This window comes from Microcebus murinus, chromosome 9 (genome assembly GCF_040939455.1).
Source record: "Microcebus murinus isolate Inina chromosome 9, M.murinus_Inina_mat1.0, whole genome shotgun sequence".
In the NCBI taxonomy this organism is placed as follows: Eukaryota; Metazoa; Chordata; class Mammalia; order Primates; family Cheirogaleidae; genus Microcebus; species Microcebus murinus.
This window is the reverse complement of record NC_134112.1, coordinates 81,643,866-81,658,654: the sequence shown is the minus strand read 5'-3', so window position 1 is coordinate 81,658,654 and position 14,789 is coordinate 81,643,866. Positions and strand designations below refer to the sequence as shown.

The following is a 14,789-nucleotide window of genomic DNA, read 5'->3' as shown; positions in this document are numbered from 1 at the left end:
TATAAAAGATTTTTCCCTTTCTTAATTCTCTTTCAGTCACAATCTTTTGGAATTATTTTTGATGTCTATTTTGTGTTATTTGTACCATCTATTTATACAGAAAGAACTTTTCTTACTCTGGCTCTACTAGACAGAAGTTGGGAAATCTTGGGCAAACCACTTACCTTCTCTAAGCTAGTATTCTCACTTAAAAAATTAAAATGATAATTATATACCTACTTCTCAGGGTTATTGTTAGAGTTATTGAGACTATGTATAATTCAAAGTTCTTCAAGGCTGCTATATTATACAAACACTAGTTACAACACTAGTTACAAAAGTCCTCTGCACTTAACAATTCTGTAAACATGTAGACTATGCAGATTTACTTTTAAAGTAGGATCAAATTCTATGTATGGTTCTATAACCTGCTTTCTTCACTTAGTTATCACCTCCATCTGAAAATGTCCATAGAAAGATCTACGTCATGTTTAATGGCAGTACTGTACAATAGTCCTACCTATGGATGAGCCACAGATTTATCTAACCAATCCCTTATCTCTGAACTTTCAGGTTACTCTCAATTTTTAAAATGTATCTTTCAAAATATACTCAATTTTCAAAACAAATAACATTGTGACTAACATACTCACATATACATCTTTGATCATTTAATAAATTATTTCCTTAGGATAAAATTTCAAAAGGAAGCTGGGTTAAAAGGCATATGTTTGGGGCACTTTTCTTACCAGTTGCCAACCATCTGCCAACTCCAGAAAATTATATGAATTTAAACTGTTTGGGCCGGGGGCAGTGGCTCACAATTGTAATCCTAGTACTCTGGGAGGCCGAGGCGGGAGGATCACTACAGGTCAGGAGTTCGAAACCAGCCTGAGCAAGAGCAAGACCCCGTCTCTACTATAAATAGAAAGAAATTAATTGGCCAACTAATATATATAGAAAAAATGAGCCGGGCATGGTGGCGCATGCCTGTAGTCCCAGCTACTCGGGAGGCTGAGGCAGGAGGATTGCTTGAGCCCAGGAACTTGAGGTTGCTGTGAGCTAGGCTGATGCCACGGCACTCGCTCTAGCCTGGGCAACAAAGTGAGGCTCTGTCTCAAAAAAAAATAATTAATTAACTGTTTGACATGCCAGTACTGTTAGGTAATTTATATTTTTCATGTTTCCCAAGATAAGCCAAACAAAATAGTTTTTTGTTTTTTTTTTAATTCACGTTTCTTTAGAATTTTGTATGTTTGTTAGTCATCTGCATTTTCTCCTTTTGTTTATGCCATTTTCCCTTTTTTCTTGAGGGTTAAAAAATATTTACAAATGAGAAAGTTTAAATACATAGAAAGGTAGAAAGAATGGTAAAAATAAATGTCTCCATATCCAACACCTAGATTCAATAGTCAATATCTTGGCATAATTATTTTATCTGCCATGTACACACACGTACAAATTCTTTTTGACACACAATATTTCTTTGGTTGACCATTTAAAATGTATTTTACAGACATTGTGATGCTTCTAAATACTTCAGCATGCATTTTGGAAAAGTAAGGACACTCTCATACATAACTATGATACAATGATCACACCTTACAAAAATAATAATTACTTAATATCATCTAATATCTAATCTATAGTCAAATTTGTATCTTTGGGTCTTTGTTATTCATCTGTACTTATTTTATTGATTTTTGAGAGCTTTTTATACTTAAGAATCTTTTTTTTTTTTTTTTTTTGAGACAGAGTCTCACTTTGTTGCCCAGGCTAGAGTGAGTGCCGTGGCGTCAGCCTGGCTCACAGCAACCTCAATCTCCGGGGCTCAGCGATCCTACTGCCTCAGCCTCCCGAGTAGCTGGGACTACAGGCATGCGCCACCATGCCCGGCTAATTTTTTGTATATATATTTTTAGTTGGTCAATTAATTTATTTCTATTTTTGGTAGAGACGGGGTCTCGCTCAGGCTGGTTTCGAACTCCTGACCTTGAGCAATCCGCCCGCCTCGGCCTCCCAAAGTGCTAGGATTTCAGGCGTGAGCCACCGCGCCCGGCCTATACTTAAGAATCTTAACCATCAGTTGAATCCTTACTAATTGTATAATCTTGGCCAAACTACTTAAGGTCTCAAGCCCTCAATTTTCGTATCTATAAAGCATAGACAATAACAGATATGTATACACACACACACACACACACATATACACACACACAATAGGGTTATTATGATTAAACAAAACCATAAAGTGCTTAGCAGAAAACAGGCACATTGTAAACACTCAGTAAATTATAGTTGCTGTCATTATTTGGAAAACAAAATTTCCAGTTTGTTGTTAGCCATTTAACTTTGTTCATAATGCTCTGCTATACATATACACTTCAACTGTGGGCAGGGAGGTAATATGGGCAGAACACAGTATAGAGAAATAAACAAAAACCTGGAAAATATTTTTAGAATTTCAAATATTATAAGGCCCAACTATTATTATTGAAAAAATCCATTTCAATCTCCTTTCAACAAGCTCATAAAAGACAATCTTGAATCTGAAACTCATATTCTAAAGATGAACAAGTCTATTGCATTTTAATTTTTCCAGAACTCTGATCGGCCTTCTGCTAGAAGAGCAAAAGGAGGATTAATGATGGCTTCAAGCAAAGGGACAAAATACAAATACTGGTTTTTTTTTTGTTTGTTTGTTTTTTGTTTTTTTTTTGAGACAGAGTCTCGCTTTATTGTCCAGGCTAGAGTGAGTGCCGTGGCGTCAGCCTAGCTCACAGCAACCTCAAACTCCTGGGCTTGAGTGATCCTTCTGCCTCAGCCTCCCGAGTAGCTGGGACTACAGGCATGCGCCACCATGCCTGGCTAATTTTTTATATATATATCAGTTGGCCAATTAATTTCTTTCTATTTATAGTAGAGACGGGGTCTCGTTCTTGCTCAGGCTGGTTTTGAACTCCTGACCTTGAGCAATCCGCCCGCCTCGGCCTCCCAAGAGCTAGGATTACAGGCGTGAGCCACAGCGCCCGGCCCAAATACTGGTTTTTAAATTATTAAACGAGATATACAAAGTGCTTATACTATACGGAGACTATAGTAAGCAATTAATAATTTTTAGACATTAATATTATAAAATCTAAATCATTTAACTATGAGATTATGTGCACAATGATTATGGCAAGTCATTATGTACATAATAAATATATGCATAAGTGATTATAGTAAAAAATGGGCTCTAGTACTTTAATATCACTCTCTATTACCAGGGCCACTGGTATAAGATTAGGGAATTATATGTACCTTGAATGTTAAACAGAAGTCAACCAAAATAATCAAGTCCTATTATCCCTTTGAGGGATATAGTTCTTTAATAACTTTTTCAATTTTATATATGTCTACTGTTCTATTGAGGTTTTTAGTTAATGTTTATTGTCCTACTGAGCTTTGAATATGTTTTGGTTATTTTATTTTTTTACTCAATTATCCACTTAGCTGAGGTTTTTAATTTATAAGAACAAAATTAATACATAACATTTTCTTACAATTTTCTTTCTTTTTTTTGAGACAGAGTCTCACTTTGTTGCTCAGGCTAAAGTGAGTGCCGTGGTGTCAGCCTAGCTCACAGCAACCTCAAACTCCTGGGCTCAAGCAATCCTGCTGCCTCAGCCTCCCGAGTAGCTGGGACTACAGGCATGCGCCACCATGCCCAACTAATTTTTTTCTATATATATATGTTAGTTGGCCAATTAATTTCTTTCTATTTATAGTAGAGACTGGGTCTCGCTCTTGCTGGTTTCGAACTCTTGACCTTGAGCAATCCGCCTGCCTAGGCCTCCCAGAGAGCTAGGATTACAGGCGTGAACCACCTCGCCCGGCCTTTCTTATATATATTTTTTTAAAAAGGCAATGAATATTCCTTTGAGTAACAGTTTAGATCATAACTTTTTGTTTTTCGTTGTAACTGTTTCTAAACAGCCTATAAATAAACTTTTTCTTTTCAAAACGTCCATGTGGTTGAATTTTTTTCTTATCACTTTTTTGATATAAGTTCTAAATATTCTGTGCTATGATCAGAGAATATGGCCCCAAAGAATAAACATTCTTTGGGACCATTTTCTGGTCAATTCTTATAATACATATTTGTAATTTTTCAAATATGGTACACTGTGTCTCCCCGAAAATAATACAGGGTCTTATATCTATTTTTCCTAAAGACACCCTAGGGCTTATTTTCAGGGGATGTGTTATTTTTTTTAAGTACGGTACAATAATCTACACTTATTCAAATATAGTTAAGTCATCTTCTTCTGGAACATCATCATAACTCTCCAAACCCTGAATTCCATCCTGAATTTCTTGCGACTCTATTTCCTTTCGAACCATTGGCCCCATCTCTCATGTCGAGCAATAGAGCTCTCATTAAATGAGCAAGGCTAGCTTATTTATCAGAGATCCAGTGAGCACTGGGTCCAATCTGCACAGTGGAGCAGAAATGGTATCTCTGGGCTCAGTAGGAAACTGCTTGCTGAAGCTTTTCCCCTATCCCCTGGTGTTTGTGTGGCGTGAGAGAGGCCCGCAGTACTGAGTAAAATGACAGCAACAGCTTTCCTTCTTCCCCCTGGGGACACACAATACCTAATGCGGAGCGTCCGGCTCCTCACTTCACTGAGGAGACTTTCCCCTCAAAGCCTCAGCTTGCAGCACGCACAGGATGGCCGGGTCCTGACAGGGGGAACGGACCTTGTTAGTGGGGATGCTCGCACTTTTCCAGTCACCTCTGGGATAGTAGCTGTCATGATGGGGCAGATGAGAAGGGCTGCTGGTCTTCTTTACCGCTCCCCGATGAAATGCGTGGATTGTGCAGATACGCTGCATAGCCACGCCCATCACTAGGTCGCATTTTCAGGATAGGGCTTATATTGCACAAATGCTTAGAAATCCTGCTAGGGCTTATTTTATGGGTAGGTCTTATTTTTGGGGAAACACGGTATTATCACCTTATAAGGTGTTAATGTGAGTATATCTTTTTCTCTTATATCAATCTTATTAATTCTATTATTCAGATCTCTATATTATTTATATTTTGCTTCCTTGATATGGCAAAGATATTAAAGCCCTTTACTACCACTGTGGGTTTTAATTATTTTTTTCTTACATTTCTAATTTTTTAATCTACCTGTTTTGCTTTAATGTTACTTGAGGAATAAAAGGTTTGTTATAAGTTTATATCGCTTATCAATACTAAATGACCTCTGGTTCTCAATACTTTTTTGCCTTGAGAATTTGGCTTTGTCTGATATTAATGCTGTGATCCATGATTTACCTTTCTAGGTATTTGTCTGACATACTTTTGCCTGTCATTTTAACATTTTTAATAGCATTATTAAGATATAATTCACATACCATACAGATTTATTTCCTATGTCTGCCACAAATTACCACAAACTTGGCGGCTTAAAACCACACAAATTTATTTTCTTGGTTTTACTGGGCTAAAGTCAAGGCTATTGGCAGGCTGGGTACTACGGAGACCTAGGGGAAAACACGCTTCTTGGTCCTATCTAGTCTCTGTCTGGCCTGCATTCCTTGGCTCCTGACCCCTTCCTTGCATCCAGCCTCTTATTCCACCAACACATCTATTTCTGTATTGATCTCTCCTGGTCTCTCTCTCATGAAGACATTTGTGATTACATTTAGGGCCTACCTGGACAATCCAGGATAATCTCCCCCTTTTCAAGATCCTTGATTTAATCACAACTGTGCAATTCCTTTTGCAATGTAAGGTAATATTCAAAGGTTCCAGGGATTAGGGAATCTCAGTGGGGGGCGCTGTTCAGCTTACCACACTATATAATTCACCTATTTAAAGTGTATCATTTAATATACTCATAGGGTCCTACAATCATCATCACATTAAATGTTCTAATTTTAGAACATTTTCATTCCCCCTAAAATTAACCCCATACCCATTGGCTGTCATGCTCCATTCCCCCTTCCATCTTCCCCAGGCAATTACTAATTGATTCTCTCTAGATAGATAGATAGATAGATAGATAGATAGATAGACAGACAGACAGACAGATAGATTTGCCTATTCTGGACATTGCATATAAATGGAATCATATGTGGTCTTCTATGACTGGGTTCTTTTGCTTAGCACAATGTTTTCAAGGTTCATCCATGCTGTAGTACATACCAGCACTTCATTCCTTTTTTGTGCTGAATAACATTCCATTGTATGAATATATTGCTTTATTTATTAATTCATCAGTTGATAGATTTGGGTTGTTTCACTTTGGGGCTACTATGAATAATGCTGTTATAAACATTGTATACAAGTTTGTATATGAACATATGCTTTCAGTTCTTTTGGGTATAATTTAGGAGAATTGCTAGGTCATGGTAACTCTACTTTTAATGATTTTAGAAACTGCCAAAGTGTTTTCCAAAGTAGCTGCACCATTTTATTTTCTTACCAGCAATATACGAGGATTCCAATTTGTCCATATCCTCACTAATACTTATTATTGTTTCTTTTTTATTATAATCATCCTAGTAGGTGTAAAGTAATATCTCATTGTGGTTTTGATTTTCATTTCCCTAATGACTAATTATTATTCATCATTATGTGTTTATCATTAGTCATAAAAATTTGATTATTAATGATAAATGACTAATAATTAATGATAAATGACATAATAATGATAAATGATTATTTATCATTAATTCTCATGTGCTTGTATTGGCCATTTCTATATCTTCTTGGAGAAATAGCTATTCAGATCCTTTGTCCATTTTAAAATTGGGTTATTTATCTTTTTATTGTTGAGTTCTAAGTGCTCTTCATATATTCTGAATACAAGTTTTTTTTTTATCAGACACAAAATTTGCAAATATACTCTACCATTTCTGTGGGTTGTCTTTGCACCTTCTTGATTGTATCAGCAGCTACTTTTATATTTTTGAGTGGCTTTTAAGTATGACCTATAAATTGAATAGAAGTGGGTTTTGACTTAGATTGTTCTGATCTGAAAGAAAAAGTCTTTGTCTTTAACAAGGCAGTTTAACACATTTATATTTATAGTTTACAACAGAATTAACAGGCCTCACTTGTATTACCTTGTTCTATACTTTGTGTTTTGTTTTTGTCATTCTTTCCTTTGTTTTCTGTCTGTTGTATATAGACTTTATTTTGGTTTTTTGTTTGGTTTAGTTTTTCCTCTTTAGTGCTCTGGAAGATATATTCTGCTTATAATTTTACTGGTATTTGCATTCTTTAACCTATATTTATCAAATGTCAATCAATGGCAAAATATATACTGCTTTTTATCTCAGTCTAGTCTACCTTGTTTTACAGTCTATATCTTTTTGTAGTATATGGAAGACTCTAACAGTTTCCTAAACCTTTCTTTTGGATTTTTCAGTTAGTAATTTTCAGAGGTATTTTTCTGAGTCTATTAGATGAGTTTTTTTCCCACAGATCACATTATCATTATTACTACCAGTAGTACTGCTTTAGCTTTTCAATACTGAGAAAGAGAAGACATGCCCAGATTTCATGTTTGCCAATAGCATGACAGTAAGGCTGCTTGCCAGGCACTATTTTGAACTAGAAGCCTTCAACCATATTCTTCTAAGGAAAGGTCCTAAGGTGCATATTAATTGTAGGGCCCCAGGAATTTTTGGAAAACCTCAAAACTCAAAACAAAACCCAAAAATTTAAGAAGTAACCACAACATTTCAGGGATAGGAAGATGGTGTGAAAAAAAATACAACAAACAAAATTTCTATCAACTGATTACTAATTCTGAACTCTTGAAATATCTACACTCAATATGAGAGAAATCTAATAAATGCCATTTTAAGCTAATAAACTTTATCCTAATAAAAATGAAATGCAATTTAAATGTTGACAGATCATTATTCTACTAATGATTCAAAGTTAACTTGGCCAGAGGAAGAATAGTTCACATTGTATAAATATGCAAGGGCAAAATACTACTTTTTTCTGGATATTCAATCGAAATGTTCAAATATATTTCCAAATTGAAGCAGAGTGTTAAATCAATTCTTTGAAGAAATATAAAAGACATTTTAAATATGCAACTCAAATACCTGATCAATAAAATACTCATGTTTTTCATGAAGTTCACATCTTAGAATTATTTACCATTTTGTTTCTGATATAAATCAGTATTTTTTTTTTTACAAAATCCTGCACTGGTTTCTTTTTTTTTTTTTTTTTTTTTGAGACAGAGCTTGTTCTGTTGCCCGGGCTAGGGTGCCATGGCGTCAGCCTAACTCATAGCAACCTCAAACTCCTGAGCTCAAGCGATCCTTCTGCCTCAGCCTCCCGAGTAGCTGGGACTACAGGCATGTGCTACCACAACCGGGTAATTTTTTCTATTTTTAGTAGAGATGGGGTCTTGCTCTTGCTCAGGGTGGTCTTGAACTCCTGACCTCAAGTGATCCCTTCACTTCGGCCTCCCAGAATGCTAGGATCACAGGTGTGAGCCACCACACCCAGCCTCTGCACCAGTTTCTTCACAAACAAAACACTATGGGGTTTTTTCCCCTATTGCATCTGATAAGGTAAAACACCTTGATATAGGAAGTACAAATAGTAATAATGATCCTTTTGTTTGGATATGCACAAAGTAGTTTGAAATCTAATCCACATTCCTACCCCCAGATGAGGGGAGCACAGAAGTGCTAACTATGGTACTACACAGAGGATCAGAGGAATGGGAACAACCCACAGAAAGCGAAGGGCACCTGACTTACCACATTCTCCAAAGGTGCTGCACCAAACACTTTAAAGACAGGGTTGGGTTTAGAGGGTGAGATACAGAGGACTATAGCTTGCTGTCCCACTCGAGTGGTATATTCATCTAATGTGGCTCGAAGTTTCCTGAATCAGAGAATATGAAGAGAATAAAAAACAGTTCAAAGACAATAGAAATTATAGTAAAACAGACACAAATGAAATTTACTTTGACTTGACAATTTATTCTAACCAGATACTCTTTCTTTTACCTGGAATGTGAAAAGGGGAGTGTGAGGTTTCATATGCTTTTTGGCAGAAATATATGCATACTTTTCTCTTAAAGACTGATGACTATACCATTAATATAGTGTTTACTGAGGATTTTGCTTGGGAACATAGCCATGACACAGTTTTGAACATATCATCCTTCCTGATGTTAGCAACATCACTTACTGCAACTTACAACTATATTACAGCTGAGATATCCTCTTATAGGATTTATTAGATCATCTCCATGTTTAGTGAAGGGGGCTCAAATGACTTGCTTCTAATGTCTTTCATTGATACAGCCATTATTTATATATCCTTAATTTTGTCCAAAAATACTGCAAGCATGCCTCGTTTTATTGCACTTAGCTTTTTTTTTTTTTTTTGCACTTCATAGATATTATGGCTAGTTGGTTTTTTTTTAAACAAATTGAAGGTTTGTAGCAACCTTACGTCAAGCAAGTCTAGTGGTGCCATTTATGCAACATGTACTCACTTCATGTCTCTTTGCCACATTTTGGTAACTCTTGCAAATTTTTATTATTATTATATCTGTTATGGTGATCTGTTATCAATGATCTTTGATGTTAGTACTCTGTTTTGGGGTGCCAAAACAATTTTTTGGCTACTATAATAACCTCCTAATTGGTCTTCTTACTTCCATTCTTATACCCCTAGAGCAACACAGTAGCCTGAGTGAATCTTTAAACACGTAAGTCAGATTATATCATTGCTTTGGTCAAAAGCCTTCACTGATTTCCCACCTCACTCAGAGTAAGAGTCAAAGCCCTGATATTGGAATATAGGACCTCTTGGTGTGGCTGTCCCCTAATACTCTGATGTCTCCTCTCACCTCTCCCTGGCTGTTGCTCCAACATAACCAGTGCATTCCCACCTCGGGGCCTTTGCTTGACATTCCTTCTGCCCAAAATGTTCTTCTCCTAGATTTTAGCATGGTTACTTTCAGTTTCTTTAGGTCTCTGTTCAAAGGATACCTTATCAAAAATGATTTCCCAAACCATCCCTGTAAAAGAGAGAAACTACTATGTTTCCCCAACCTCCTAACCTTTCTATTTTCCTTACTCCACTTTACTTTTTCCACAACACTTATCATTATCTGACATTATATATTTGTTTATTTTCTTTCCCCTTCCATCAGAATATAAGCTCATTGAGTCAATTTGTTTGGTTTACTGTTCTACTCCCAATGTCTAGAACAATGCCTGGTACATAGTGGGGCATACAAATCTTCTCTGAATGAATTACTGTGACACTACACACCTGTTAAGTCATATTTCAAGGTTTTCATTTATTTTACTTTGTAAGAGAACTTTCTAGTCTAAGTCTGTCATCAAGGAATCCAACCTGGTATCCTGCCGAAACTAATCATGAATGTTCCAACTCTGTCCTCCACATAGGAAATATTAGAGGTAGAGTAATGGTATTGATAAGGAAGCCCTCACCGAAGCAAACGTGTTTGCTGCCTTTTCCGGATAGATGGATTAGACTCAAACACGTGAGGCCGTTTCCGTTTCTTTCCTGTTGCCACAGCAGCAGCGGCAGCCATTCCCACAGGACCTGAAATAACAATGTATGCACTGAGATTAGACAGAAGCCTGTTAACTGTACAAGACACAAAACAAAGGTACAAAAATGGTAGCATTTCTTTCATAATATGTTCTCAGTATATATAGAATGTTCCTGATATTATCAATATACTTTCCTATCATTTAACATGAATCATATTGTGATTTACCAATAAAACAATAAATCATTCAAAAAAGCAAATGACTTACACCTCCCCCCACATACCAGCTTGAATTTTGCATAACGTTGTTTTTGTTTGGGTTTGTTTTGCCAGCATGCCCATTCTGTTAAGGCAATATTCTCAGAGGTGCTAGGAAAAATTGCAGCATTGAGTTGAAAAGCTTTGCCAAAACTGAAAAAATTACAGATTTCAACATTCATTTCCATCCCTATGCCCCTGTTTCCATTACTCCAAGATACTGCCAAGTTAGGACAGTTGGAGATAATTACTGATACTTGGAAACCCAACAATAACACCTATAAGAGGGGTATGTGGAAGAACATCATCTTAGCTAGAAAACTTTTCTTGTATATCTGAGAATTGTGCCAAAAATGGAGATGTTGACGATAAGGTCAAGTTGATGAAACATCCTGGCAGAAAAGATAAAAACTTTCCCACTCTGAGAAAAATGTTAATAAAAGTTGGTCTGGTGTACCCTCAAACTAATGTATAATATTTTGTTTTGTTTTTTGAAGGGGAATTAAAGGGTAGACTCCAAGGAATTACTGAAGTCTCTGATTCCTGGGATCTCAATAAGTCAAAGATAATATTTTTTCTTTTTTAAAGTTATACCTTTATCCTTTATATTGTAAAAGGCTTAAATAAAAATTTAGTTTACTTGCTCACAATTATACTGGCATATACATTGAAAGAGGCCCAAATAAAACAAGCCTCCCTGTAAACCTAGATGAGCTTCTTTACATGTTATTTAGTACTATAATCAGTCTGACTTAAATAAACCCTTCTAAAGAGCCCCAAAGCAAATAAAAAATGACTGCTTTTTACCTTTCCATCAAGAGCAGGTAGTATGGACAAAACCTTATTGCTGCATTTTTTCCAACATTTTATTTTATTTTGAAAAATTGTGGTAATAACACTTAATACCTATTCTCTTAATAAAATTGTAAGTTTACAATACAATATTGTTAACTATAAACACAAAGCTATACAGCAGATATCTAGAACTTATTCACCTCGCATAACTAAAACTTTATATTTGTTGAAGAGCAACTCCTCACAACCCTCTTCCTCTAGGCCTGGCAACCATCATTCTACACTCTGCTTCTATGAGTTCAACTATTTCAGATACCTCATGTAAGTGGAATCATGTAGTATTTTTCTTCCTATGACAGGTTTATTTCACTTAGCATAATGTCCCTAAGGTTCATCCATGTTATCACATATGGCACAATTTCCTTCTTCTGTTAAAGCTGAATAATGTTCCATTGCATGTATGTATCACATGTTCTTTAGCCATTTATCCATCAATAGACCTTTAGGTTGTTTTCACATCTTGGCTATTATGAATTAATGCAACAATGAACACAAATATCTCTTTGGGATCCTGAGTTCAATTTCTTTTGGATAAATACCCAAAAGAAGGGCTGATGTATCATATGGTAGTTCTATTTTTAATTTTTTGAGGAACCTCCATGCTGTTTTTCCATAACAGCTGCACCATTTTATATTCCCACCAACAGTGTACCAGGTTTCCAGCTGCTCCACAATCTCACCAATAATAGCTATCTTTTACATGATAAAGTATATAAACCCAAGTGTACATTCAACACATTTTTAAAAATATATATATACCTGCAAAACCCAATCTCCATCAAGATACATAACAACACCATCACCCCAGAGAATCCTCTCATGCCCCTTTCTGAGCTAATTCTCATTCTTACCTCCCAAAAGTATCTACTATTCTGGTTTTGTTCACCCTACATTACTTTTACCTATTCTAGAACTCCAAATAAATGAAATCATACAATATATACTCTTTTGTATAAGCTTTCTTCCACTTAGAATGTTTTTAGATTCATCAATGCTGTCATGGGTATCAGCAGTTTGTTTCTTTTTATTGGCAAGTAATAGTCCATTGTATGAATGAACTATTTTGTTTATCATTATCCTATTGATGGATACCTAAGCTATTTTCAGTTTTAGCCTAAAGCTGTTTTGATTAATTTATAAATTCAATGCAATTCAAGTAAAAATCCCAATATAAGTTTTTGTGGAATTTGATAAACTGATCCTAATTATTTATTTATTTTTTTATTTTTATTTTTTTTGAGACAGAGTCTTGCTTTGTTGCCCAGGCTAGTGAGTGCCGTGGCGTCAGCCTAGCTCACATCAACCTCAAACTCCTGGGCTCAAGCATCCTGCTGTCTCAGCCTCCCAAGTAGCTGGGACTACAGGCATGTGCCACCATGCCTGGCTAATTTTTTCTATATATGTTAGTTGGCCAATTAATTTCTTTCTATTTATAGTAGAGACAGAGTCTCGCTCTTGCTCAGGTTGGTTTCGAACTCCTGACCTCGAGCAATCCTCCCACCTTGGCCTCCCAGAGTGCTAGGATTACAGGCGTGAGCCACTGCGCCCGGCCTGATCCTAATATTTAAATGAAAATACAAATGGCCAAGAATAGCCAGAACAATTTAGAAGATTTTAAGAAGTGGGGACATTCACTCTATCACATATTCATAATTACTCTAAAGCTATACCCATAAGACTATATCAACAGTCATTAAGCCAGTATGGAAGTGGCTCAGGGATAGACAAATAAACCAATACAAATGAAGTGTAGATTTCAGAAACATCCTCCTGTGTCAGAAGATAGAGGAGAAAAGGATTGACTATTAAACATATGGTGCCAGTTGTCCATATGGAAAAATAATGAAACTAGATCCCTACATCACAGCATAAACAAAAATAAATTTCAGGTGGTTAAAGACCTAAATGTAACACAACTATATCAATAAAACAACAAAAGCCAAAAAAAAAAAAATATATATATATATATATATATATAACCTCTACGATAAGCTATTGGAGACTATTTTATACACTCAGGGTTAAGAAGAATTCCTTAAATAAGATCCCCAAATGATAAACTATAAGGTAAAAGATTAATAAATTTCATAATAATATAAATTAAAACCTTTATGGGCAAAAATAAAGAAATAAATAGGTGTGGGCAACAAACTGGAAGAAGATAATTGCAATGCCTATTACTGAGAAAGAAGGAGTATAAAAAACACATGTATATCAATAACTCTTACAAATCAATATGAAAAAAAGACAATGCAGTTGGAAAATGGGCAAAGGCATAAACAGGAATATGCAAAGGAAGAAAACTAAAAAGTCCATAAAATTCTAAAATGGTGCTTTGTGCTTGACTAAGGTAAGTTCCAAAGGAAAAAAATAAAAATAAAAAATAATATGGTGCTTTGCCTTTTCTTACTGCACTGGCTAGAACCTTTAGCTAAAAATGCAAATTAAACCAACACTGAGATACTATTTCATACCTACCAGATTGACAAAAATGAAAAAAAGACTGACAACACTAAATGTGAGAATGAGAAGCAACAGGCACTAGAATACACTGCTTGTGGGAATGTAAATTAACACAATGATTTGGAAAGAAATTTGGCAATATCTAGTAAAGCTGAAAATGTACATCTTTGGCCCTCCTGGGTATATCCTCAAGTAGTATTTTTCAAACTACAGGTTGTTACCTTTTTGTGGCTCATGAGTAGTATTTTTTTTTCCTAATATTACAGAATGGAATGGAATGGAATGGAATGGAATGGAATGGAATGGAATGGAATGGAATGGAATGGAATGGAATGGAATGGAATGGATCACAGAGTATGTAGTTTGTAATAGGGGCAAGTATTATTTAATGAAAAATTGTTACTTTGGTTACATGTGCATTTGTTTATTCTGGGTCACAATGTAAAGTATTACTGTGTGATCTGTCAAAAGAATTTGAAAGTTACTGCCCAGGCTGGGCACAGTGGCTCACGAATGTAATCCTAGCACTCTGGGAGGCAGAGGCAGGTGGATTGCTCAAGGCCAGGAGTTCGAAACCAGCCTGAGCAAGAGCAAGACCCTGTCTCTACTAAAAAATAAAAAGAAATTAATTGGCCAACTAAAAATATATATAGAAAAAATTAGCCGGGC

General features: G+C 35.7%; 1 protein-coding gene across 8 annotated transcripts in view; it reads right to left on the bottom strand.

Annotated features, from left to right (window-relative positions):
- Nucleotides 1-14,789, bottom strand: part of NRF1 (nuclear respiratory factor 1) — a 142,399-nt gene that overhangs the window by 74,527 nt on the left and 53,083 nt on the right. For all 8 annotated transcript variants that reach the window (XM_076006606.1, XM_012789202.3, XM_076006608.1 and 5 more), the window contains 2 exons: nucleotides 10,480-10,594; nucleotides 8,767-8,893 (listed from right to left, as the gene is read on the bottom strand). In XM_076006606.1, the coding sequence (XP_075862721.1) occupies nucleotides 8,767-8,893; nucleotides 10,480-10,594 (242 nt within the window). The remainder of the gene's footprint in view (nucleotides 1-8,766; nucleotides 8,894-10,479; nucleotides 10,595-14,789) is intronic.